We start from the raw sequence: 25335 nt of genomic DNA on the forward strand, positions 1-25335 counted from the left end.
ATTTCTCTGTTTCTTAGTGTTTGCCTACATGGTTATTTTCCCTGCTTTTAGCCTCTTTTTCCTGCAAAACCATTTTTTCAGACAGAACTATAGTGGCTCCATTGGTAAGTGCCTCCCCATGATCTGCTTTCTGCAGCTCTTTCACATTTGCATCCTCTGTTAATAAACAGTCATTTCCTTTTACCTCCCTGTGGGACTGTGAGAGAGCCTGCGGGCAAAGGGGACTCAAAGCTTCATCTTTCCTCTGCTGTTGAGCTGGAAACCCCACGGGATACCGTGCTTGTAGGAAACTTGGCTCAGATGAGGCTGGGCATAGCACAGGGATAAAACGATGAACAGAGGGACAAGGGACATAGGTGCTTGCCAGCGGAGCAGTGAACTGTGAAGATGACTTCTTCCCCAAAAGATACTGGAAACATCTCATGCAACTCTCCTGCTTCTTGCACAGGGAGGAGGAAACCTCAATCAGCTGCCAGAAGTGACTCATGTAGAAGGAAGAAGGTGGATCTAAAAAGCAAACCACAAATCAAGGCTAAAGGATTGTACCTTCCTCATCCTTTATTATGCAGGAAGAACATCAGAATGAAAAGGCAGCATATTTTTTCATGAAACAAATTGCAAAAAATAACTGGAGTGCTTCAAGTGTCTGATCAATTGATAATAAAACCAGTAAAAGGCTTTGCTTATTTTTCTTACACTTACTAAAATATCTGGCAAACAGAAGTGATAAAAACGCTTATGTTAAAGAGGTTATGTTGTCACTTCAAGTTTTTAGCTGTAGGCTCTGCTCACCCCAGGAGATCATCAAGGGAGACCGGAAATTTGAAGAGTTGTAAAATAAACAGACAAACAAAAACTCTGAACAAACCTTTCATGCCTTATTTCTTGTTATTAAAAGGCATCATCCTCAGAACTTCCAAGATGATTTTGTATAACTTTAACAAATATTTAAAGAAAGGGAGAGGTCTTTAAAAGCTGCCAATCCTCTTCAACATCAGTCAGCTGAGCTGCTGCCAGCAGAGCCATTCACTATGGAGTTTTTTGTGAGGAAGCCTTGAAATAAGCTGAAACTCTGCTTGGGGAAGGAAATATTTTTTAATGAACTTCTACATTCACAGAAGCCTATAAACTGTTTCGGAGCATCTTTGAACAAAGCTGGGAAGAAGAGGATGCAGACAATGGTGGAAGCAGTGTGTTCGTCCTGATATTTATTCTCCAAGGCCTTCTGTAATAATGTAAAAACACAGCTGAGCATATCTGAGAGGTCTGATGGGGCTGGTGGCACGACAGCACAAGACCCCAAGGACAGAGCCTTGGTTTGCAGGCAGCAGGGCAGCTGCCACCACTTGATGGTCCTTTGTCAGCCTTGGGTCCTGCTCTGGGCAGCAGGAGAGCAGCACTAAGGGAGCTGGGTCCATCTGAGCATTTGCTGCAGTAGACAGGTCAGGGAAAATGGGACCTAGGAGAAAGAGACAGGTATTTATTTATTTGAATATTTACATGTATTTGAAATGTAAGCAGAGCATCATGACTTAGAAGCAAGAAAAAGGATGATAAGGGTTTGAAAAGCTATGTTTCTATCACACACTTCAGTTGTGTACATATTTTTCTTCTCAGTTTATGAAGAATGAAGGACTTTGCACTGAAGGTGCTGAGGGCAGTGCTGTTGCTCTCTCTGCACTGGAAGGAGTTATAAAGCAGCTATATTGATGCAGGTTAAATCAGAAAGCCAGTGGCAGGTGTAGGGCATTGGCCTAGGATCAGTGCTGTGCTCAAATGGCTTCACTGTAGCTGGGGACCAAGCAATCTGGGCTGTGTGGTACGGTGCAGTCTGTGCAGATGGAATCCTTTGTGCTGGTGGGTGTTTTTTTTTGTGGAGGAGGTAGATTTGATCTTAGGATGAGTTCTGGGTCTCCATCTTGCTCTGGAGAAAGGTGTCCCACATCCCTGCTGGTGGACACCTCTATCTGTGAATGCAACCTCCCAACCACAGACTCTTTCCCACAGCCTTGCTTTGCTCCCTGCCACCAGCTGCCTTGAATTGAAGGGCTTTGACCTTTATTGGATTTTCCATAGAAAGCTAGAGCAGAAAATGGAGTATAGAATTGTAAGCTTGTGGTGCTGCTGATGAGTAGAATTAACATCTCCTGGGCACTGAATGCTTTGTGTGTGTGTGCTGCAGTACTGTAGGCACTAATTAATGAAGGTTCATATAATTGAGATGATCAGTCTCAAAGATGGGCAGAGTATCCTACTGAGATGGTGAAGGGGGACTGATAGTGTGTGGGGTTTTGGGGTTGTTTTCTGTTATTGTTGTTCACATGCTGCTAAGGATGGTCTTTTCTGCTGCTCTTCCTTCAGTCATAGGTTTCCACATTATTCAACATTCTTCTAATGCAAATGAGCTCCTTTTCAATGTCTTGCTTGAACTGCACAATACTTGGGAAGCTCAGAGAAATGTTCATGCCCTGAGGGCAGGGAATTTTCAAAGCCCCCGTGGAAGTAGCTAATGATCAAATTCTGGTAAGTTGTTTGTCTGTGTCCTGGTTTCTCTCATTCACCTGACATTTACCCACACTCTCTTTTGGTGTTGTAGGGGCTGGAAGAGGCATCTGGTCTGTGTCAGCTTTTATCTGCCTTTTTTTCTTTCTATTGTGCTCATTACGTATGCTTGCTAATTCAATTCAGATTTGAAAGGAAATGTATGAGAAATTAACTGGCAAGACAGCAGCAGATGCAGGAACTTCATGGCAGAAGAAATCCATGAAGTAATGGAGTTAGTGGCGATGCAAAACCTAAACATGACTGTGAATTACTTCAGCACATGTGAGTCTGAAAACAGGGAGAGGATTCAAGAAGCTGGAAAGGAGTCAGGAGAAAAATATCTGACAGTCAAGTGGCATTTCCCTTGTTTGTCTCAGGTAGACTCAGCAGAGTAAGGCAACTTGCAGAGCAGACACTGGCAGGAAGACACAGCAGTTGCAATACTCAGAAACGCAATGGCAAAACACGTCAAGATTCATTCTTAGTGGTATGGAAACTGTCACCAGGACCAAGGGCATGGTGCCAGCAATGTCCCTGATCCCTGGGAGTGCCCAGGGCTGAGTCGCGGGTGCCTGCACTCCCCAGCCTGGGCTGTAGAGCAGGGATATGGCTGTGAGGAGCTTGTCATGGCCATCCTCAGCTTGGCCTCAGAGGGGCAGTTTGGTCCAAGTAATTGCATGCTTTGGGCAGACTTACTACAGATATAGAGACAACTCCAAAAGAGTATTTTGCCTAATTGCAGATTTGGGTAGTTGATGTTAGGATTAAAACTGCAGCTGCTTCCTCAGGAAGACCTATGAGGTGGCTGTGATGCCTCCCACAGTTTTTAAGAGTCCACTCAGCAACAGGGCACCAGGGTGTTGGTTCCCACTACTTTTCTTCTTTTTTCCCCTTTTGTTTTTTGAGACAAGTGACATAATTATTCCCTAGCACTGGAGAGCCACATAGCTACATCTAAGACCGAACAACTCTTACCTAAGTGCTTAGGGCAGCTTCCTAAGAGCTTATGCTTACACAGACTTGGTGCTACCAGCTACTCCTAGGCTGCTCTCAAGCCAGGGGACAGACTGGGGACATCCCACAGAGAGGTGGATATCAGGCACAGTGTGAGTGACAACAGCCAGCACACAAAAATCCCACAGCTTTATCAAGGTGCTCAAAGTTAGAGTTTCTGTGCTGCAGTTCTGCACACAATGGGATCAGCTGGGAGAAATGCTGCTCTCTCCACCTGAGGTTTGGCCAACATGGAAACCCCAAGTGCCTGCAGGCTAATAGAATATGGTTACACTGCTCAGAACCACTGCACAAAGCACTGGCAGCATGAGGTAAAGAGGCTTTCAAAATACTTTGTCTGGAAAGTAGCTCTAGGTCAGCAGTTCTTACAGTAGCCCTGCACTGTAATGCCATTGGGAACTGTTGTTTTCATCATGCTGATTATAAAAGCAACAGCAAAGGTTTTCTTGCTGTGCCATGTTTGCTTTTATTCTTAGAAGAAAAATAGAGGGACCAGTGCTCTGCAGGCCCTTGGGAGATAAGTAGATGTTTGTGGCCACAAAACACAAACTCTTCTGTCTTCTTTCTGGTCCCTCTTCCTGGGGCACTTGCTCAACATAGCTGGCAAAGCTGAGTACTACATGCCATGCTTAGTAGTGAGGGCTGAGCATGGGGAGACTTCTTTCCTCTTGAGCAAGTCTTTCTTAACATACTTAAATGGGAGTCTGACATGGAAGCTGTCATGGCATGAGAACTACAGCTCCTGGAAACCAGCTGGCCTCTTGAGCTGCAGTATAAAGTCACCAACTCCAGAGCCCGTAGGGCATACTCATGCTCTAAGTGCAGTCCAGGACAGCCCGATATCAGCTGCTGTCTCACACTAGGAACCAGAATAAAGGAAGCTGCAGAATTACTTTTCTTTTTTTAACCTACATTGCCATCTTCACTCTCCCTTTCACCCTGCACACTGGATTTGCTCATGGTACAGTGAAGGGTGCCCAAGAACCACATTCCTGCAGTGGCTGGGTGATATAGCTTCAGGGTTGGCTTAGGGCTGCTAAAGGACAGCAACAGGCTGGCCCCAGGCTCTGGGAAGGAGCCTTCAGAATGAGAAAGCCACAGGACATCATGGGCTTTGGGCACCCAGAGGGGAAGCAAAGATCGTCAGGAATGACCGGGCTCAAGGGGATGGACTCCTTCAGAGCAAAAGTAAAACAGGTTTGGTGACAGGAGCCAGAGCAAGGTATTTCAGTAATTTGTTCCATTCACAGGCTGGTTTTGCTTTATGAATGTCAAATGTGGGTTTGTTGGGGGTGTGCCCTTTGTTTTTTTCCTTTGCCCTCTTGCTCTTTGCCCTATTGCTGTTGGACATTGTCTCTCAGAATTAGTTTATTCAGACCCATCAAGTTACGCAGATGTAAGGAGAGCAAGCACAGAAATCTCCTTATAATGACATTTTCCAATATACTAAAAGGTAATTTTTCTTGTCCCTGCAGAAAATGATGAGGCAGAAGCATATTCTTATGTAACAGGGGAAAAAAGAGGGTAGGGTAATAGGAATTGTCTGTAAGGAATGAATTGGAATTGTCTGTAATAGGAATTCCCTGTAAGTGCCAGGGAATAAGATCTTGTGGAGAGTGTTCTTTTTCAGGTGCACTACTGCAAATCTTCAGTACACAAAGCACAGGGAAAGGGGATGCCAGCACTGTGCAGTTATCTGCACCTATTAAAAAAGGTCAGATGCCTTTAATGTGACCAAAGAACAGAGGTCAGACCTGTGTTACAGTGACTTTGGACTACCCAGAGAGAGAAAGGCTTGGACTGCAGGCAGCAGTAAAGGATTATAGATAACACAGCAGGAGCAAAGAAGATATGTCTAGCAGTCTTTAAAGAATAGAAAAAAAGGAATTTAAAAGAGACTGCTTGGAATGCAACTTGAAAAACAGACAAGTAGGGGAAAAAAGGAAACAGACATTCAAATATTTCCAGTTCTTAAAAAAATTATGATGATTCAGGTATGTGATGAGTAGCTACTTCCTCTGAAAAGCAGCAAAATATTAAATCAAAGGGAAAGAAGAATGTATGTACATATGTATGCACTTTGAAAGCCTCCTGCTGAATTATAAATACCTTTGAATCGTCAAATATAGAGCCTGTCAGTGGCTTCTATCGAAGTTGGAACATGCAGTTTCACTTGTTCACAGCACAGCCTGTGTGTGCTATCACGTTAAAACCAGAGGGAAGTAAGACAGACACAGAAACATCTGTAGGTAAGGAACCCCCCCTGCTCTTCGAACCTGACTGACAGACTGAGTAATTATTAATGGGAATCTCAGCATGGGTTGGTTTGTGGAGCAGACTCCTTTAGGAGCTGGCTTTTATCAAGCAGCAGCCAATAGATGAATTTCAAGAGGTAAGGTTCTTGTTTCCCATGGAAATATAGGGAGGGGTGAAACGTGAAGGCAGATCTATAGCAGCTAGCAGCTGTCCTGTTGCAGTACAGATGTTGTGATGGGACACTGCTACTATTCTGGCAGAAACAGTGCCTTGAAAGGCTCTCCTGTGGGCACCACAGAAAGCAGAACTGATGAAAATATTTGAAGCTATCATGGGATGAGGTACATCTGACCCTGAACAATAAAGTGCTGGAGACTGGCAATACAAATGAAAGCTTCAGGTTTGGGAGCAGGCAGCCCTTCCAGTGCTTCTTCCATACTACATGCCTGGGCTACTGCTGGTAGCTGGGGGAAGGATGCACCAGCACAGGCTGTTACAGTAGTGGAGCTGGAGAAGTCTATGGGGCTGAAAGATGTGGGCCTTGTGAGCAGATGGGACTTGCAGGCAGAAAGGCAAGTGGGACCATGAAGGCCATAATGCTGGCAGGGTGAAGCCAGGCTGGCAATATCATGGTTCCCAGGGCTGGTGGCAGCAGTAGGCTCTGCCCATCCTGGGCAGTCAATCCTTGAGCTAGGCCAGTGAGCCAGTACTGGCTTGGGACAAGCCTAGATGCAGCCTCAACTACAAGGGCAGTCATGCCAAACTCCCAAAATTGAGCTGCTGGGCCATGGGCAGGGATATAGGTCTTGAGGATGCCAGTGGGTCAGAGAGGTATCTGGGTGCACCATGAACCTTGACATAAACATGAGGAGGGAGGACATAAAGTCCTGGTGGAAGTTGTGTGGAATGCAAGTCAACAAATGAGATGTGTTGGGTGGCTTTTCACATCCATGCACAAAGCTTGCCAGCAGCTGCTGTTACTTTAGGGACCCCTGAAGAGTGTTGAGTCTCATAAACTTCAGGCATTTCTGGCAGGAATTGTTCAACTGATTGCTGTTTCTAATTCAAGGAGGAAAACCGTGAGGGGAGCTGGAGACATTGTGTACAGAGGAGGAGAGAGATACCACATCTGCAGGTGCTGCCCGAGGAGCATAGAGGTCTGCCCAGGAAGGAGGAAGATCTGTGAGCAGCTCAGCAAAAGTGGAGGAGGAAGCAGCTCTGGCGGATATGGTGACCTGGATTCTTAGATCACTGAATTGCAGGAAGACTTGGAGTCTAATTGAGCAGCCAGGGGAAAAAAGGAAAAAAAAAACCCAACAACCAAAAACCAAACAACCCAGCAAAATGTCAAATTAGAGCCTGATAAGAACCCAGAAGTCCTTCACCCAGCAACAAAGCTTCCTGGAAGCAGAAAAAGGATGGCACTTTCTGAGACAACAGCTTTGAGGCCAAGACAGACAGCAACAGGGGCTTCCCAAAGCACTGGGAAAGGGATCTAGCTGAACTAACAGAAAGTTTCTCAGGTTTATGGAAGCAAACCTCAACACATGGCCAAGACAGGCAGAGAGTTACACTGTCCTGGTATTGCAAGGGCCAAAACAATCATGCCCTAACTCTGTGGACAGTCCCACATCACTAAGACTGTGCAGCCTCGGTAAGTGGAAACTGGGTCATTCAGTAATCATGTGTCATTATTACATGTAATTGTATCATGTGGCTATCTTTTATTGATTTTCACTGCTGCTAAAAAGGAAGTAGTGTGAGATGAAGCCATTAATACAGGGAGGTGTATGGATTTCTAGCAGCAACAACATGGAAATCTGAAAAACCTTCCTGCTCTGGAGAGTGAACATATATGCCCATGATACAGAAAGGTCTTGAGACAAGGTATCTGAATGAGTGGAAAGTCCACAGGAGAGGCTCATGGTGCAGCACACCTTCAAACCTCTACAGTTTACTGGTACAAATCCTCATGTGGATTAATCTGCATTGTCTGGAGAGACTTCCACCTGTTTAATCTGTCTTCATGGATGTAAAGAGTAAGTCAAATCCAATTAATAGCATCAGCTGGTTTGAAGCAGTACCTTGAGGCCAGATTTCTTGCCTCTCCTGCTAACAGGATGTGCTGCTCAGGGCAAAAGTCTTTGATATAGCTGTGCTGCCACTGGTCCCTTGGTGGGTTAACCTGCAAGCTGCCTTCTTTGTACCACCCACATTTCTTGCAGAGAGGTGATTCCTGTTACCCCATCAGTGCTCAGAACAGGTTGTACTTTTACACTACTGGAGCCTGCTCAGAATCTGCTGTGTGTGATAGATACTCTTCTGCCCCATCCCTGCACAGCATCATCCCTTCCATGCCTGCCTACGCACAGCTGACAAGCTGATGTGACTTTGAGGTGATCTGGGGTTCATTTCTCTGGGCTGAGTGCCAGAGTAGTAGACAGCAGGGCTGAGGAGGCTCCTGGCTATGCATATCCAGTGCAGGTGGCTTATACTGTCCCCTTTATAGAAAGCACCTGTAGACACTGAAACTGGACAACCCAGAAGAGCTCCAGAAGTACTTGAGTGATCCAGTAGCTTCCATCAAGAAACAAAGCTGAGATGGGTGACTGGCACAGGCAAAGTAATGGACTTGGGGAGACCTGGCCAGCAGCAGAGAGTGCTATTACAAAAAAAAAAAAAAAAGGTAATAAGCCAAAGATGTAGCACTCCATCATGTAACACTCTTGCTAAGCAAATGAGTGTTGTCTCCAACCTCTCGTGCAGCACCTGAGGGGATAATGCTGCTCTGTTTGGTCACAGCAAACCTAGCTTTCATAGCACAGAGTAGCACCCAGCTTTCACCTGTTGCCTTGGAAGGCATCAGTATGGAGAGATCCTAAAGAGAGAAAACAGAAGATCTAGGACCTGCTACAGCATTTGGTCCGGCTTTTTTCCTCTCCTTTCTGCTGGCTCTCTGAATTAACCACCTCTCGTGCTCCACTCCCATCTTTAGGACTGCAGGTCTCAAATACCTCCTTAGGTGCCCTCTCTGCTCTCCAGCTACTGTTCCTGCATGGATCAGTCTCAGGAGTTTAAAAAATGTCTTGCAGCTCTGTGCAGAAACTTGTCTCAGAAATTTTGGGCTCTCTGAAGTGGTGGGCAGGCAAATTGTGTTCTGTTTATCTGCAGCTATACTGCCAGCCCCTCCTCCATTTCCTGTGGACTCTTCCTGTCCTCTTCTCTGGCTTCCATCCAAGCTTCACTGGCATATCAAGAAGCTGTATGTGATCTCAAGTCTCAAGTGTTTCAGCAGAATTGTGGTTGCTGGCAGAGTCCACATTAAAGTCATGTTTACTGCATCAGTGAAGCAAGTGGGGAAGGCTGATGATGTTGGGAATCTGCCCTGCAAAATCTCACTGGTGACACTGAAAGCAGATCTCCTTCCTTTCCTTGAAAGGAAAGAGCTGGAAGAAAAATGATCAACTAGCAAAGTGTGTTCATAGAAGTAATTTAACTTGTTTGTGGATTCAGGTGCCCAGCACAAGCAATATTCATTATTGGCAGGTAAGGGCACAATGTGTCTGTGTCTGTTTAGGTATATGCTTTAGTGGCAGTGGCTCAGCAGCAGTGGTGGGATTGAAAGATCTAGGCAAGAGGTTGCACTTGATCTCAAAGGTCTCTTCCAGCCTCAACAGTTTTATGGTTCTATGATTCTTTACTTCCTCTCATCATCTAGCCCTCCCAGGTGAGTGAGGGCAGGGGTCTAAACAGGATAGGTCCTCTGGAGGATCTGTCCATATAAACTTCCATGAGAAGTCTTTGTAATTTCCTCCATCCCTAACACTAGAATAAATCCATTAACTGTATGCAGGGTAGGATTTTTTCCTGTCCCTTTCATTCTCTTTTCTCTCCCTGACAGTGTCTTTTAAATATTTAGGTGTGCAATGCTTTCCTGACCACAAAAGTCAATTGGAAAGAAAAGAGAAGTTAAAAAACCTGATGCCACTCTGAAATTCATTCATAGTGTCCTATGGGTGCCTCTCTTATTGGTCATGGGAACAGGAAAATGTTGCCTTTTTCCAGAGCATTATCATGAACCCTCGGAGTAGTAGCGATGCTCCTGGACCTTTAAAGGTCTAAAGCCCGCGATGAAGCCTGGGCGCCTCCTACCGACGGACCGCTCAGGCCCCGCTTCAGCCACGGCTTCCGTGGGGCCATTCCCACGCCGGAGCTGATGGCCGCGGTGTCCCAGCTCCCCGCCCCGGCTACAGCACCGCCCGCCCAACGCCGAGTCCCGATGGGCTTTCGGGCCGGGCGGTGCGGGTGCCGGTGTCGCACGGCCAGCCACGGTCCGCAGTGGCACCTGCTGTCGGGGCCCGGCAGCGCCGCCACCCTGCAGCCCTGCTGTGACAGTCCATTTGCCCGACACCAGGGACAATTTATTTCACTCGACCCAGCCCGTAGGATTTAGGCTGGATTGAGAACCTCGTTCCTTCGTTTCAGTGGGAGTTTGGCCTGCCTGAGAATCTGATCCACTATTTAAGCGGCAAAGGGCTGCAGAAATACCTTCCCACATAGGCTCCCGGGATAGCTATGCAATGACCACTCAGTACGATTTGCACAGAGCCCTGACCCAGATCAGAGAACAGTTGTAGCTGGAGAAGAGTTTATTTCCAAAGCCTGATCATCTTTTGAGTATCTTTGTAGTAATAAAGTAAGTGAAAGCTGCAAAGGCAAAATGTTTATGTTTATGTGCTGCTAGAGTGGCCTCATGAAAACAGAGCTAGGATAAAGTGGCTATTTTATAAGAATTACTGGAAGATACCAGTCAAAGGCTGCAGTCATCTCCTGATTCATTATGGAGCACCACAGCACAAAGGGAACCAGTGAGTTTTTTATAATCAGGGCTCCCACCATTCACGGTAGGTTGTGAACCATCTTAGGATTCCTGCTCCCTCTGACAGTGGCAAATTCCAGCTATTGTACTACAGCTGTGGCTGAGTTGTTAGATAATTTCACTTTTGATTTCACTTCACAGGGCTGTTGGAACCAGCAGATGGTGTCAGGTTAGTAGAACAAGGCTGGGAACGTTAAATGTGACATGCAGCAAGGCACTTGCTTACTCTTCCACCCTGAAAACAGCCCCTCAACACAACTGATGGATGGAGAGGAGGATGTGCTGGGCCTAGAGAATGCTGGGGAGCCTGGAATGAGGACCCCTGGCTGGATGAACTTGTTGCCTTGCAGGGGTTAGCCAACTTCCTTCTTCATCTCCTGCAAGGGAAGGTTGGATTCTGCGTAGGCATGTCAGGGGGTAGAAGAGCATGTTAATGGGCATCTTCCCAAGAAAGATTTCATTTGCTTTCAAGATCTGTTCTTTCTTTTCTGCCAGGGCATATGGAAATCAACTACATTGTGTCCTGAAGCCATGTGGATGTTGATTTTTCTGATGTAACTAAAAATGTAATAGTGTGTAGCTCTCTATAATGTGGTCTGATAGGACATCTTCAATTTACCACTGTAGACAAGTTTTGTTGGGGTTTTTGGTTGGGTTTTTATTTTGGTTTGTTTGGTGGGTTTTGTTGTTGTTGTTGTTGGTTTGGTTTGGTTTATTGCTTTGTGACTAGGGCAATTGGAAACATATTCCAAACACAATGATGGGAAGAAAGGGAGGCCTACATGTCCCTTCAGTGCTCCTTATGTGATCTAGCTGTATGTACTGGGTCTGGCTGAGATGGAGTCAATTTTCCTTCTAATGGCTGTGCTTTGTATTGGTAGCTAGAGAGATGTTGATAACACGTCAGTATTTTGGTTACTGCTGAACAGTGCTGGCACAGCAGCAAGGTTGGCCCTCTAATATTCCCCCCCTCACCAGTAGGCTGAAGGTAGGCAAGATCTTGGGAGAGGACATAGCCAGGACAACCAATGAAGCATGAACAATTTGAGGTAAGGATAGTAACTGGGAGAGGTAACTGGCAAAATACTGCTCTGGGCAAACTGGTTGTACTTTGTTCAGAAGAATAAACAGCAACAGCATCACAGTCAGCTCACTCCTACCATCATCAATGATCTCGATCTGTTAACTGATTTTGCTACTTCTTTTTTGTTGGCAAAGACACTTGAGTCAAAGGTCTTTTGGGAGATACAAAGACAGCAGGAGGAAACATTTGCCTGATGTCTGATGCTACTGCAGAGGGCTGGCCACTGCACATAAAAATATTTGACTCATGATAGAAAATTTCATGGGAAAATTTCATGGATAAGGCCTGTGCTTCTAAGGACCTATCTGCTCCCCAAACCACAACAAACCTAAAAGAACAGTGCAAAAAGGCTTAAAAGTGACATGATAATGTACTGATCTCAGGACCCAGAGGTGTCACTACAAATAATGAAGTGCTGTTACACTTTTACTGGCTTGAGAACACACACGAAAATTTCGCCAGGCTCTATTAACAAGCACATGCAGACCTGGGACTACAGCAATGCATAACACATGCCAAGCCAGCAGCAAAATGGGGGCTCAAAAGTTTCAGGGGGTACAGGAAGATTCTGGGACACAATAAACCAGGAGACCTCTTTGGTTTAAAAAGACAAGCAAAATTGGGAAGCACGAGAAAACTGCTAGCATTCTGCTGAGTTCTCAGATCTAAGCCTGCTAAATTAATGTTTTTAGTAAAATAACAAGATTTTATGATATGTTTTCAACTAGTCATTTGACAGCTTTCCACAGATGGTCTGAAGCATGTAAGAAGATATAATACAAGTGGGAAATTCTTTCTCTATGTTCTCTCTCATGTGCACATCTTCTGCATGTCCTGCAGCAACAGTCTAAGTGTAATGATTTCATGACCACTAGAAGGTTTGAGGTGGTGAGATGAGACTGGAGAATTGAAAGCAGAAGAAACCTAGCAAGAAAGAGTAATGTTCCCAGTAGAAAAACAGAGTGTAGAAATGGAAGGACTTGCATGGAAATGAGAGGACTAGTGGAAGGTGGTATTAGCAGCACTCAAGTATACCTAGGAGAAGGTAGCAGTTGTCTGAGATGCAAGATGGAGACACACCCACCAAGAGTGGGAGTCAGCAGAACTGTAGATGCTAGCTAAAGGCTCTAGGCAGATGAGATGGTCTTCACAAGGCACCCCAGGAGATATCTGCGTCCTTTACATGGGAGGAAGGAGAGGGCAGGAGTTCCAGAGACTCACAGATGGAGAAAGCAGGGCACAGATGGCAGCAAAGAAGGATGAATAATGTGCCTCAGGTGGGGATGGAGGGGAGACATTGGTCCAAGGGGCTGTGTGGAAAGGGAGGAGGTGATAAGAGGAAAAGTGATTCTGTGAGTCAGGAGGGAATATGTCGTTGCATAGCATTGTTGTCGGAGATCAGCTTTTGTTGTAATATAGGGTTGTTGTATAGGTGTTTGAATCACCCTGAGCACAGCTTCCAGGACAAGATGTAAACAGGCGAAGATGTTTATTACTTTATACATCAAAGTTATATAGCCTATCAGAAGGCACATGTGTCACATCTGAATTGTCCATTTTCTACCGGTGTGCATGTAGTTAAGGCATACAATAGGCTAAAATAACAAAACAATATTTTAACACATCTAACCAAATTCTGCCCAATTTCTCTCCTCAGTCACAAGATGTTAACATTCTTTTCTAAGTCAAAGACTAACCATAACCTTCCAAAGCTATCTGAAAACAGCTCTTCTACAGGAATATGACTTCAAAGGGAATTTGCAGTCAATGGCACCAAAAGTCAAGAGTATGGGGACAGAGGAGTAAGAAGCTGGGAAAGATGATAGTGCAAGTCCTGCAATAAATGTATACATCAGGGCTCTTAGGCTGAGCAGAGCTGGCTGTGGTGCTGGCTGGAATTTCCCATTCAGAGAATGAGGAAGAAGAAAGGTGGGTCATAGTGGGATTTGAGGATAGTGAGAGATTATAACATGCTTACCTTGGAGAGGCTGGTAAAGGAGAGTGGAGGAAAGTGAGGATTTGGAGAGGTAAAGGATGGAGACGGGCTTGAAGCACAAGCTATTAGGAGGTGGAAAACGTAGTTTCTGGGGTATCTGAAGAAACAAGAGCAACAAATGAGAAATGTTGACACTGTAAGATCCAGAGAGAGTATAGGATAGAAGCAAAGCTGCCTCATTTCTGGGAGAAGCTGGCAGTGTCCTGCACAGGGCTAGAATAAAGAGGAGTGTATGAAGGAGTAGCCTGAGATGGTGGGCAGGCTGTCTAAAGGAAAGGAAACTGGAGGAGGACTGGGAGAAGTGGCAGAGGAGACATGCTTGGGAAGACCACAGAAGCTGTGAGTAATAGGAAGGTGGAGAGGAAGGAAACAAGCAGTGCAAGACTTGTGTGCTTGAGGAGTGCAAGAGTAAGAGTGCAAGAGATGGGAGTCAGAGAGCAGATCTAGTGTGAAGGTGGAAAGGGTGAAGAGATGGAAGTATGCCAGGGTAGGAGGAAGGAGAGAGACAAATTAATAGGCAAATTATACCTAATGCAGTAATTAGCAGCTACAGCAGTTATCTGATTGATGCCCAAAAAAGGAGGATGAGGCAGGTAATTCATGAGCAGCACAGGGGGCACATGATGAAGCCAGCAGAGCAGGCAGGCAGAGGAGCAGTGGTGGGCCAAAACCACCTGGGCTCAGAGGCAGCAGCAGATGCTGGGGCTGCAGTTCCTATGGCAACATACGCAGGCAGATACAACAAGTGTGCAAATGTGTTAGCAGGGGATAGCTTGGTGTGTTTTCCTGTCGTGCCCCTCAGGGTGGGAGCAGAGCCATGCACCACTCCTGGGTACCATAGCTGCAGGATACTGCCTCTGTCAAAACCAGCACAAGTTACTGGCATATTTTGAGGCTAGGCCTCCACACTACTGAGCAATGGATTTCTTGCTCTCTTTATCCTCAACTCTATGCATCCCAAGGCCCAGCAGAACAAGAGCTGCTGAGCATCTTGTCAGCAGCAAGGTCAACGGTATGGAGAGGAGGCAGCTCTGCAGCACATGACCTCTGGAGTGGGCAATGGGAGAATGAGCATGCCTTCTGGTCCCTCGTGCCCATGCACCATGGGGCTGGGGGCTTAAATCTGCCGTGCCTTGGCTCAGCCAGGCCTGCTTCACTGTCACATACCACCAGGCACCTACAGTGAGTCGGTGCCTTGCAAAGAGGCTGTCACAGTGCAGGGCCAGCCTCCTTACAGGCAGGCAGAAATAGCACATGTATTTCACAGGCTGGGCCCTTATTCTTCACTCAGTATTTTTTGGCACAATTCTCCCTTCCTCTCCTATTGCATCTCCTGTAATTAAGCAGTACTTTGGATGTACAGCTACTCCACAGCATTATGCTAATGCCCTACAGTAAACAGCTGGAGGCACAGCACAAAGGCCATTTTTTTCTGTCTAAAGGAGCAGTGTTTCCTAATCTACTGACTCCCAATAGGAATGACATCCCTAATGGGTGCTTGGCAAGGATGCTGCTCCATTTGTCTTCAAGAGGCATCCTGGCAGAGGACACAGCTGGTAGGAGGAGGCCAACCCAGCCAGGCGATGTTGTCCAGGCTGCTCCCTATCACCCCAGAGTAGCCTTGATCCTGCGTGAGTTGTATCAGCCTTCCAAAATCATGTCTGGGGTTCCCGTGGTTTACACAGGTTACTCCACACTGCGGTGGCATCTAACAGCAGAGGGAGCTCTGGGAGAGGAAGAACAGCAGGCGAAGCCTGGAAGGAGCTGCCCCAAAAAAGGAGCGAGGGAGGCAGGCGTTTGGCAGAGGTAACCGCGGTCAGCTCTGCTGCACCCAGGTAAGGGAGGTTTTAAACAGTGTAAAGGGATGTGAAGAAAAGGGGCCTGAGACAGGGAGAAGTGGTTGAAAAGCAACCACCATGGAAACGCAATGCCAGAAGAGTTCTAGCTATAAAAAGATATGAAAGAGGCCAGCAAAAGAAGTGTCAGTGCTCTTTCTCTTGTAAGATTTAAGACTTAGGCTAACTTCAGAGTGTCTGGTGCTAAATAGCTCAAAGCACGAGGAGGGTATCTTAGTTACTCAGGGAGTGTTTTCTCTGTATTTAAATGTTAAAAAGGTCTGGCTATTCCCCTCACCCCCAAGGGAAATGCTCTGTGTGGAGCACTGTTCTCAAGTCAAATTTCAGAAAGTTTCAGTGGCATTTTGAGAAACTAACTCTGGTACCAAGAATTCACACCAGATCAAAGCAAAGCAGTGAATATGTCTTTGTTGCTGTGTAAATGCAACTATTGGAAGATGACGGCCATTTCTGACACACGTGGCATGACAGCAATACCAACCAGCCACATCACAGCACCTACAAAGCCAGAACATGACCTGAGGAGGAAAATAAACACCCTGGTCTTTCCATCCCTTGTTCCCCATGGTTCTGGGTATAGCGCAGGAGCAGACATGATTCATCCTACAGTCCCTGGGCAACTCAGGGGAAAACCGCCTGCTAATCTCAGTTTCTGATGTCAGAACGTATAATTAGCCTGACAAAGCAAAATCTTATTTTAGGTTAAGGCATGATCAGACCTTTATCCCACTACCTTTTCCCATGTGGAGATAAAATGAGTTGGAGGTGTTTGGGGGCAGGGGAGATACTTGTTTAGTTGGTTTATGGTGGCTATACAATGTTGGCAGTGAATTCACTGCTGTGTAACACATAAAAACCAGTGCTGTCTCAAATTAATTTACATTCAAGGTAAAGAGAAGTTCTGGAACCCCTATTGCAGGAAAGATATGGACGTGCTGGAACATATCCAGAGAAGGGCCACAAGGATGATCAGAGGGCTGGAACACCTCTGCTATGAGGACAGGCTGAAAAAGTTGGAATTGTTCAGTTTGGAGAAGAGAAGGCTCCGAGGAGACCTTACTGTGGCCTTCCAATACCTGAAGGGGGCCTACAAGAAAGCTAGTGAGGAACTTTTTAGGGTTTCAGGTAGTGAATAGGACTGGGGGGAATAGATCCAAGCTAGAAGAGGGTGGAAGTAGATCAGACATCAGGAAAAAGTTCTTTACCATGAAGGTGGTGAGACACTGGAACAGGTTGCCCAAGGAGGTGGTGGAAGCCTCATCCATGGAGGTTCTTATGCCCAGGCTGGATGTGGCTCTGGGTAACCTGGTCTATCGGAGGGTGTCCCTGCCCATGGCAAGGGGGTTGGAACTAGATGATCCTTGAGGTCTCTTCCAGCCCTGACAATTCTATGATTCTGTGAATGCTTGGAATCTTTAAGGTGTTTTATCTTGAAGTAGAGTGGATAGTGTGATGCTGAAGAGAGAGTGGATGTCTAATTGCAGAACCATAGAATTGTTTCAGTTGGAAATGATCTCGAAGATCATAAAAGTTTTAGGGACTGGCATACTTTGTTTTGTTCTCATTGTACTTGAAAAAGTATTGGGAAGAGGACTTCAGAGGTGGAATTATGTCATGCTGTTGCTATGTTTTCCCTTGGGTAGAGTCTCTAGAATTGATTTTGTTTGATCTATAATATGTACATATAACCAGCAGAAACTGCTGCAGTTGAAGTAAAAAGATTACTATCGCCATTTCAAGCAAAATTAGCTTTTCCTAGTGCTATGGGGGCAAGTCTGGGTTCTGCAAGCTCCCAAGCACAAACACAGCAGCCCTGTTGCAGTTGGTGAGTCGAAAAACTGCTCCAAGTCCCTGCTCAAGGATTCTCATTTTTAAACAAGCTTTCTCTATTCTCCTTCTACAGAATGACTGGTGGTTTCTTTGCTCTATGGGAGAATAGGAAGACAGAAGATGGAGCCTGTAAAAAAGAAATTATATATTATTCCCTTATCACCTCCCCCTCTCCCCCCCTGCTCCTTCTCAACTGTTTTGGTTTATGTGGTTTTATTTTGTTGTTTCTTTTAATGGTCCAGCTGAGTGAGTCCTTAATCTGGAATCAGTCATTTGCAGGGACTAAGCATTTTGGTGCCACTATGTTCTTTCTCTTTCCTCCTGATGCTCAGAAAGCTGTACCCAGCTGTGTACCTCATTACACCCTTGCAGCTAGGCTATTTTAAAGAAAACTTCTACTAAAGAAATAACAAAGCCAGCAAGCGCTTAACTACTGTAACTGTGGGACTAGGCAGGTTAAGTGCTAGTATAGGTACAGCTAGGCACAGCCATTTCACTGAGAAAGCCAATCAAGATCTGAAGAAAGAAGGATTTTTAGGCATGATTTGAAGAAACAAAAAAATAGACTAAATGTCTGGGGGGACAGGGGAGGGGCGTGTGTGTAAATTGTTCCAGCGAGCTGGGCTGGACAAGCTTTGAAAGCTGTAAATTTTTTTGGTCTTACTCTGCTAATTATGGTTATGATAGAATCATAGAATAATTTCAGCTGGACAAGACTTCTAAGATCATTAAAGTCCAACTGTCAACCCAACACCACTATGCCCACTAAAACACATCCTGAAGTGCCATGTCCACATGGTGTTTTTTTAACATCTACAGAGCTAGTGACTCCACAACTTCCCTGTGTGAGAAACAAGCTCACTGCTAGATTTTAAATACAGTTTATTATAAAATAAAGGCAAAACAGCGCTGGGTGCATAGCAGATTCACTAGAGGCACCATAACAACACGAGCTGAGCTTATATAGACATCAAACAAACATATTCACACATATCTCCACAAATCCCTTTACATTTCCCAAGCATGCTCCCATACCACTCATTCCCAGTCCTGCCTGTTGCTGGCTGCAGTCAGGGCTGGGACAAAGGTTTGCACTCTTGACTTGGCCAGTCTCAGACATCTTGATGCCTTACCCTCCCTCCATTTCTCTCCCAATACACATCCTACACAACACAGACTACAACCAATCAGCTTTGGGATCGAACCCTGAGGTCCCAAGCAACAACAGCACCCACTGGCACCCACCTTCCCCTTGCAAAAGCCAAATATAACATATCTCACACCTGGGCAGCCTGTTCCAATGCCTGCTCACTCTTTCAGTAAATAAAATTTTCCTTATACCTATCCTAAATCTCCTCTGGTGCAACCTGAGGCTACTTCCTCTTGTCCTATCCCTTGTTACTTGGGAGAAGAGACCAACAACCATGCCACTACTGCCTCATTTCAGATAGTTGTAAACAACAAGGTCTCCCCTCAGCCTCTTCTTCTCCAGATTAAACAAAACCAGTTTAACCCCAGGTTTTTAATTTTCATTTCCTATCCAGCCTCCATGCTTAGCATCTAGTATTTGTGGAAAACAGTAAGCAGAAGAGGTAGAGATTGTAGAAGTAGCAAAGTGCAAAATTAAGAAAATAGGAAGAGCTACACAGGTGAAATGGACTCAGTCACAGACTAACCTCCTTTCACTTTGAGGGTGGCAGAGCACTGGAACAGGCTGCCCAAAATGGTTGTGGAGTCTCTGGAAGCATTCATAACCTGCCTGGATGTGTTCCTGGGTGACTTACTCTAAGTGATCCTGCTCTAGCAGCATGGTTGGGCTCGATGGTCTTGAGGTCCCTTTCAAACCCAACTATTCTGTGATTCTGTGGCTTTGTATTATTGCAAATGACATAGAAGAACTGGTGAGCACAATGTGGAGTCCTGGATGTAATTAGAAGGAAGAAGAAACTGCTTTTTATCTAAAACAGTTGTTCTAATGTTTTAAGACAGGGAGGATCCTCCTTTTTTCAGCATAGACCTTTGCCAACACCACCTGACCTCAGGGCAATAAAAAGGCTGCCAACACATTGCTTAGTTTTGCCTGGGAAATTAGCTGCACTGCTGCTGTGGGAGGGCATGGGGCACGGAGGTGGCACTAATGGCTGCCTGGGTGGCAAGTGGCAGATCAGGGCTGATAAACACAGCTGCATGCCCAGCCCCATCTTCCTGCCCATGTGACTGAGATGAGCACCATGGGCTGAATTGTTCAGCACTTAGAAACCATTTTTCTTGGCACAGATGACCAGTATCCAAGTGATGTGACTCATACACTCCTTATTTAAACTGGAGTCTTCCCCTTCAAGTTTTGCCCATTCCATGAAGCTGATTTGCTATGTTTCTGGAGAGAGGAAAGCCAGCCCCTACCTGTATCTCCCTTCTGTGTTGCCATCTGTATTTCTTCCCAAGTAATACCTTTTAGTATTACCCTTCATCTTAAATTTGCTTGGGAGAAAAACACGTTATTCCACTCAAAGCCAGGACTGAAATATTCCTCAGTTTCCTCACTGTTCTTGGACGAACCACTGGCAATCATTATTTTTGGCACCATTTCTTCCTTATGTTCACCTTCTGCTGGTGTCCCTCCTGCACTTGGCTCGCTTGAACTGAGCTTGGACACCCACTAGACAATGTCAAGTAGGCAGAGCTGAGATGCACAGGACGGCTGTCTGAGTGAAAGAAAGGAAGAACTGGAAAACGTATCAGAGTGAATGATTAGCTTTTCAACATCACTGAAACAGTAACTCTACTGACTGGGGGACCCATATGCACTAAACATGTTTAATAATTAAAAAATGGGGATAATGCTAATGTAGAAATATCTGGCATTTTCTGGCTAGCAAAGGTTAGGTCATTTGAACAATTGAAGTTAAAATGCAGCTTTAAAAACAAAGAACTAAATGTATCCTGTAAGGCATCTGGCTGCCTAACTATTGCTTGTTAATACAATCACTAACTGAGTCCTCTGAGCCACAGATGAAAATAACAATGTGATTTTATTTTAATTGTAAAGGGCCAACATCAAAACTGTGCAAGTGGAAAGAAGCCATTTTTCCTCCACTGTTTTTCTGGCACCTCTCTTGTCACATGGAGTAATGTGGAGCTGATTTGTACTTCTGCTGAAACAACTCTATAGCAGGATAACAGCTGGGACATATATTTGCCCCAAACAGAGCTCTTCCAGGATTTTAACTCTCCTCCTCTCTCTTCTGTCCTACCTCAGCGTGTCCCAGGCAGCTAATGCCAGAAAAAGCAATCTGGAAAGAGCTGCCCAAAAGCACTGAGGCCTGAGCCCAAAGACCAAACCTGAGACAGTGGGAGAGGTCTTTGCTAGAGAAGCTTGAAATGAAGGAACATGAGTTTTAAATTAAAGAAAATTTGAGTTACCTTTAAATACATATTGGGAAAAAAACCCCAAAACCACAAACCAAACCAAAAAACCCCAAGCAACCCAGCACACATTCTTTCACACTTGTGATTGCCCCATCAGAAAGGAACCCTAATTGCATCTGGATCTACCTAGTTCCAGGTGTCTTCTGCCTCAGGTCCCTAGAGCTATTTGCTTGTTTTTGCTGGTGTGCCTCTGCTTAGCTTGGTGTCTTGATTGCCAAGTGAATGTGGATTCAGCTAGCTCTGACCAGCTCTGGCATTTGAAAAAATCCTTTTTCTTCCGCTTGATTTTCTCTGCCAGCTGCCTGCGACTCAGGATTTCCCAGCCAACAGCTCTTGCTATTATCCGTTTTCACTTGCCTTGATGTTTACCAGATTGGACTGCTTTTATCTCTGTTAACCCTACATCACTGTGGAGTTCCAGTATTGCACTACATGCAGCTTGGGCACCAGGTTCCGAGCAAAAAAGTAAATAAATAGGTAATAAATTCACCTCATGGAGGAAACAGCAAGGTCTAAAATGCTAGCCAAAAATAATGCAAGCGTTGATGATGATCTCATGGAAGAGAATAACTAAAGGCCAAATGAAGGTATTAAAAATCAAAGCTTAAAATAATTGACAGCTCATTAGACTAAATCTGAACTCTGCTAAAATTCTCCACCAGATGAAAATGCTGGTATGAAAATAGTGCTGAACAGCTGAGAGCAGGACAAGCTGGCCTGATTTTCTCTGCTCTCAGAAGTTGAAGTGCTGCTAAAAAGTGCTTTCATTTATACCCCCAGATACATTTTAGAGTCATTTAGACCAGAAGGTCTCATTAAAAATTCCTCTAAAATATAAAGGGGAGATTCTCAATCTTTAAAAGGCTGAAAAACTATTCTGGACAAGCGCCTAGGACCATTTTCCATCTCCAAAATGGAGAAAATTTTGGAAGAAGATTAGTCAGTATTTTCTTGTGATGAAGTTCAATATAATTTCAAAAGTGGTAGGTTACATCCACTTCAAGTTAAAATCCCCACCAGGTCTGGTCACTTGTCAGTTAGTGTTCAACAATGACTTCAGGACATTGTACTATTTCATTTAAACGAGGAAAGAAGTTTCTAATGATTTTGGGGGGGTCAGTTCGACTCCTTCTGCAGTGTGCAGGGTTCAGTCTCTAGGATTGCAGTGGAGAAATTGGTTCCTGCGACCCAAACAGCTGCCACTCGTCTCTTCCCCCCAAAGCTAAAGCTGCCTTTGACTTTTCGCTTCCCTATGGGGCTCAAAATAGATGCAAGAAAATAATGGATTTTTTTCCCCAGATAACATTGAATTAATTGAAACATAAGTTTAGCTTGTCACTAGTTACCTCACGTACTACAGCTCGTTAACTTGCACAATGAGAATAACGTGACTCTGTAAGCCGTTGGACGTTGCGCTTGTCACCGCTATCGCTCCTAGGCGCGCCCCGGCTCAGCGCCCCGCGCGAGGATTTGCTCGGGCCTCACAACCCTCCGCCTCCCCCGTGGTCATACGCCTGGAACTCCGACGCCCCGCGGGCACCTGAGCTCGGCAGCTGCGCGGGGGGTGAGCAGGCAGGCCCGCCCAGGCTCTCACATGCGCGGCGCCGCGGGAGCCATTGGCCGCCGCTGGGCCGCGGGCGGCGCTCTCGGGTGCGAGGCCGGCCCCCGCCGCCGGTGCTGTCCGTGCGCCGGCCCATGCTGGTGCGTGTTGCATGCGGAGAGCGCGCTGCAGAGCGCTGCTAGGAGCCGAACCCGACGCCGCTGCGCCTGCCTCCGCCGCTCGCATGGCAGCTCTACGGGAGTGACCGCCCCGGAGACAGTTTGTGTCCCCACGGCACGAACCGCGCAGCCCGGCCCGGCCGGGCGGCTCTCCGGGTCCCCCAGCCCGTGGGGTCGTCCCTGAGGTGAGGCGAGCGTGGGGCTGGCGGGAGGCTGTAGGGCAGAGGTCAGAGGGGCTGCTGAGGAGAAGCAGGAGGGGGCGGCATCGGCACCGTACCTGCCGCTTCTTCCTCCAGGCGCTTTCCGTCGTGCTTGCTCTCCTCTTTTTTTCTGCGTTCAGAACGGCCTGCATTGGTTTGATGGTGTTGCTGCCGGCGCCGGTGTGCCTCTGGGGCTCCTCGGCCCGTTGATGCAACCGCCGGTGGGATCCCGAGGAGCGCTGTTGCTCGCCGCGCTGTCTCGCCGGGGGTGCGCATCCACGCTGGACGTGCCCACATGTGCGGGGGGCGAGTGGGGCCCGAGATCTGCTGTGCCGGGCGGCGGCGATAGCACGGCCAACCCCGGCTCCGCGTCCGCAAAATGCGGCTGAAAAAAATAAGCGAGCCCCCTTCTAAGACCGGTGGCGTTAAATCCATGTGCGGACCGCCAGCTGTGGGTCTTTTGTATGGGGTCAACTGTTCTCGGTGCTGCACCACACGCAGATAAAAGAGGCCTAAGCCAGTCAATAAAACATATATCGAGGACAAAACCTGCTTATGTCAGAGAATCGTCCGTGTTTTTTCGAGGCATGTCTCCTCCCTTCCCCCAGCTCTCCGATACGTGGCAATATCGACTCCGTGAGGATCTCAGCCTGGCACAGCAGCTCCGCTGTCTTGCAACCTCCATTTCCCCCCCCGTCCTCGTTATCAGTACTGCCACTGCTGTTAAACACAATTCGAGCATAGAAAGCTTGTGGCTTGCCCAGCATCCTTTAGGGAAGTCGGTCTGCGGTCAGTGGGGGGATGCAGGCTGTGCATTTGCAGTCCGTGCCAGTTTCTCTTCTGGACGTTCCCAGTGTCTGAAAACCATGAGGTAGGTTACTCAGACTGGAAAATGGAGGACGGTAGTGGTAACCAGCCTGTTGTTTGGTGGAGTAAGTCTCAGCAGTACTTCCTGTAATGGTGGTGGTGCTGAAAGTGAGGTTTTACTTGGTTTAGTTGCTGGTGCTGGAATGAAACATCTTAAGTAATCGTTCTGGGATGCTAGCTACTCATAAGCATTGTTGGAGCTTTGGGTCGTTTTTTTTGAAAAAGGCAGAAGCATTTTGTATTTTTTAGTATTATGTCTGTCAGCTGTGATAGGAAAGACTCATCTTTTCTGCCTCTAAAACAAGGTGGGGTGTGAGAGAGTGCATTAGGATGTCAGAAATTTGCAGCAACAGAACAGATTTTGATGCCACTGCTCTGAGTTTTCAAAAAAGCACTTTTTGGTTTGGTTTTTGTAAACTCCCCTCTGCCCTTTTCTCAAACTTTGGGTTAGTGTTCTTTGCTCTTGATTGCTATCTTAAATTAATTCCCCAAGTCTTGGTGAGAGACCAGGGTGGTATTCATTCTTTGTGATTTAGAAATCCCCTATAAACCTTTTATTGTTAGTTGAAACTGATTTATGAGGTCCTGAACTAGGAATATGCTACTCTGGCTATGTATTCTGTACACCAAATTCTTGATGTTTCTGAGCAAGCATTGCCTTTATTAAGTAAATTCATTTGGTGCTTTGCCTGTATCTTGCTTAGTGTGAAAAACAGTTGTGTTACGTCTGCTCCATTTTCTTGCACATAGCAAGCAAGAAATATTTAAACAGATACTGTCATTTGCAGTCGAGATTGTATCTTTATCAAAGTAAAGTTTGCAAAGGCTACCTGAGGTAACAGGGGGAAGAGCAGCATTAAGCAGTAATTTATTTTCTGAGATTCAGATATGCACAATAAGATCTCTGTATCAGCATTGACATCCGTGGGGGGACAGTAACCTGTCCAACATGTTTGGATCTGGAGGAAGAATTCTAAAGCAGCAGCATGGGCAGCAGAGAAAGTTTGTGTGCTGTGATCACAGAAGGGTAATTATTAATAGAACAAACCTGTATAATAACAATGCAAAGAGAGTGAAAGTGTTTAGGTGCTTACTGAGGAAAGATTAACTGGTGTGTGTTGCCCTAACACAGCCAAATATGAAATACAGTTCTTGTATTCCAGCTCTTAGTCCTGTGTTCCTGTTACCTCAGAGATGCCTCTTTCTTCTGTAGCAGAAGGTAGGTGGTGGGATGGAGATACTCTGCATCTTGTGTGTGGACAGTTCTTTTTTTTTGACTGCATGCTCAGAGACCGTAAGAAAAAAGCTAATGCTGTTGGCGATATGCTTGCAGTAGGTCCTGCCAGTGACAGGAGGGTAAGAGTGAACACTAGCAGAGAAAAGGATACATACATCCCTGTGGTCAGAAGCGTTTGTAATGGAGTGTGTGGTGGCTTGCTGCAATTTTTGTAAGAAGTCACTGTACTGAAATTTCCCATCCTGAAGTTCTTTTAATTTCTCCAGGTCCTCCCGTTCCTTCTGTGTGTCGAGGTCCCAATTGAAAGTCTGTTGAAGCCAGCAGGGCTATAAGTGGATTTCTAATCTGGTCCTGTATCACTGGCTGAATATCTTTTCCCTCCTTGTGCTCTGATGGCACTGGCTGCTTTGCTAGTTCCTCTTGC

General features: G+C 46.0%; 2 protein-coding genes across 5 annotated transcripts in view; one reads left to right on the forward strand and one right to left on the reverse strand.

Annotated features, from left to right (window-relative positions):
- Positions 1-561: 561 nt before the first annotated feature.
- Positions 562-23684, reverse strand: LOC137442449 (uncharacterized). 4 transcript variants are annotated; one of them, XR_010987686.1, is made up of 3 exons: positions 22885-23684; positions 13756-13870; positions 1448-1459 (listed from the first exon to the last, which is right to left on the reverse strand). XR_010987686.1 is itself a non-coding variant. In XM_068141223.1 (2 exons), the coding sequence occupies exons 1-2, from the start codon at positions 23240-23242 to the stop codon at positions 1209-1211; spliced, it is 609 nt and encodes a 202-aa protein (XP_067997324.1). In that variant the 5' UTR covers positions 23243-23684; the 3' UTR covers positions 562-1208. The 4 variants fall into 4 exon arrangements, 1 of the variants encoding a protein (XP_067997324.1); XR_010987688.1 differs by lacking the exons at positions 13756-13870; positions 22885-23684 and adding an exon at positions 19863-22409 and having other exon boundaries at positions 562-1459; XM_068141223.1 differs by lacking the exon at positions 13756-13870 and having other exon boundaries at positions 562-1459.
- The window catches only part of LRRC8D (leucine rich repeat containing 8 VRAC subunit D), a 51187-nt gene continuing 48460 nt past the window's right edge, over positions 22609-25335 (forward strand). The window contains exon 1 of the mRNA XM_068141219.1: positions 22609-22792. The gene's annotated coding sequence lies outside the window, so the exon portion shown is untranslated. The remainder of the gene's footprint in view (positions 22793-25335) is intronic.

The sequence above is a fragment of the Melanerpes formicivorus genome, unplaced genomic scaffold (assembly GCF_026170545.1).
Source record: "Melanerpes formicivorus ecotype bairdi unplaced genomic scaffold, bMelFor1.0.p_v2 SCAF_7, whole genome shotgun sequence".
Taxonomy (NCBI): Eukaryota; Metazoa; Chordata; class Aves; order Piciformes; family Picidae; genus Melanerpes; species Melanerpes formicivorus.

Bases quoted from the DNA above. Each gene is read 5' to 3' on its own strand.
- LOC137442449 (XM_068141223.1), bottom strand. From the start codon at position 23,242: ATGGATTTAACGCCACCGGTCTTAGAAGGGGGCTCGCTTATTTTTTTC. The intron at 1,460-22,884 runs GTACGGTGCCGA...TCTTTCTCCTAG, and splicing joins CCTGGAGGAAGAAGCGGCAG to GTCCCATTTTCCCTGACCTG.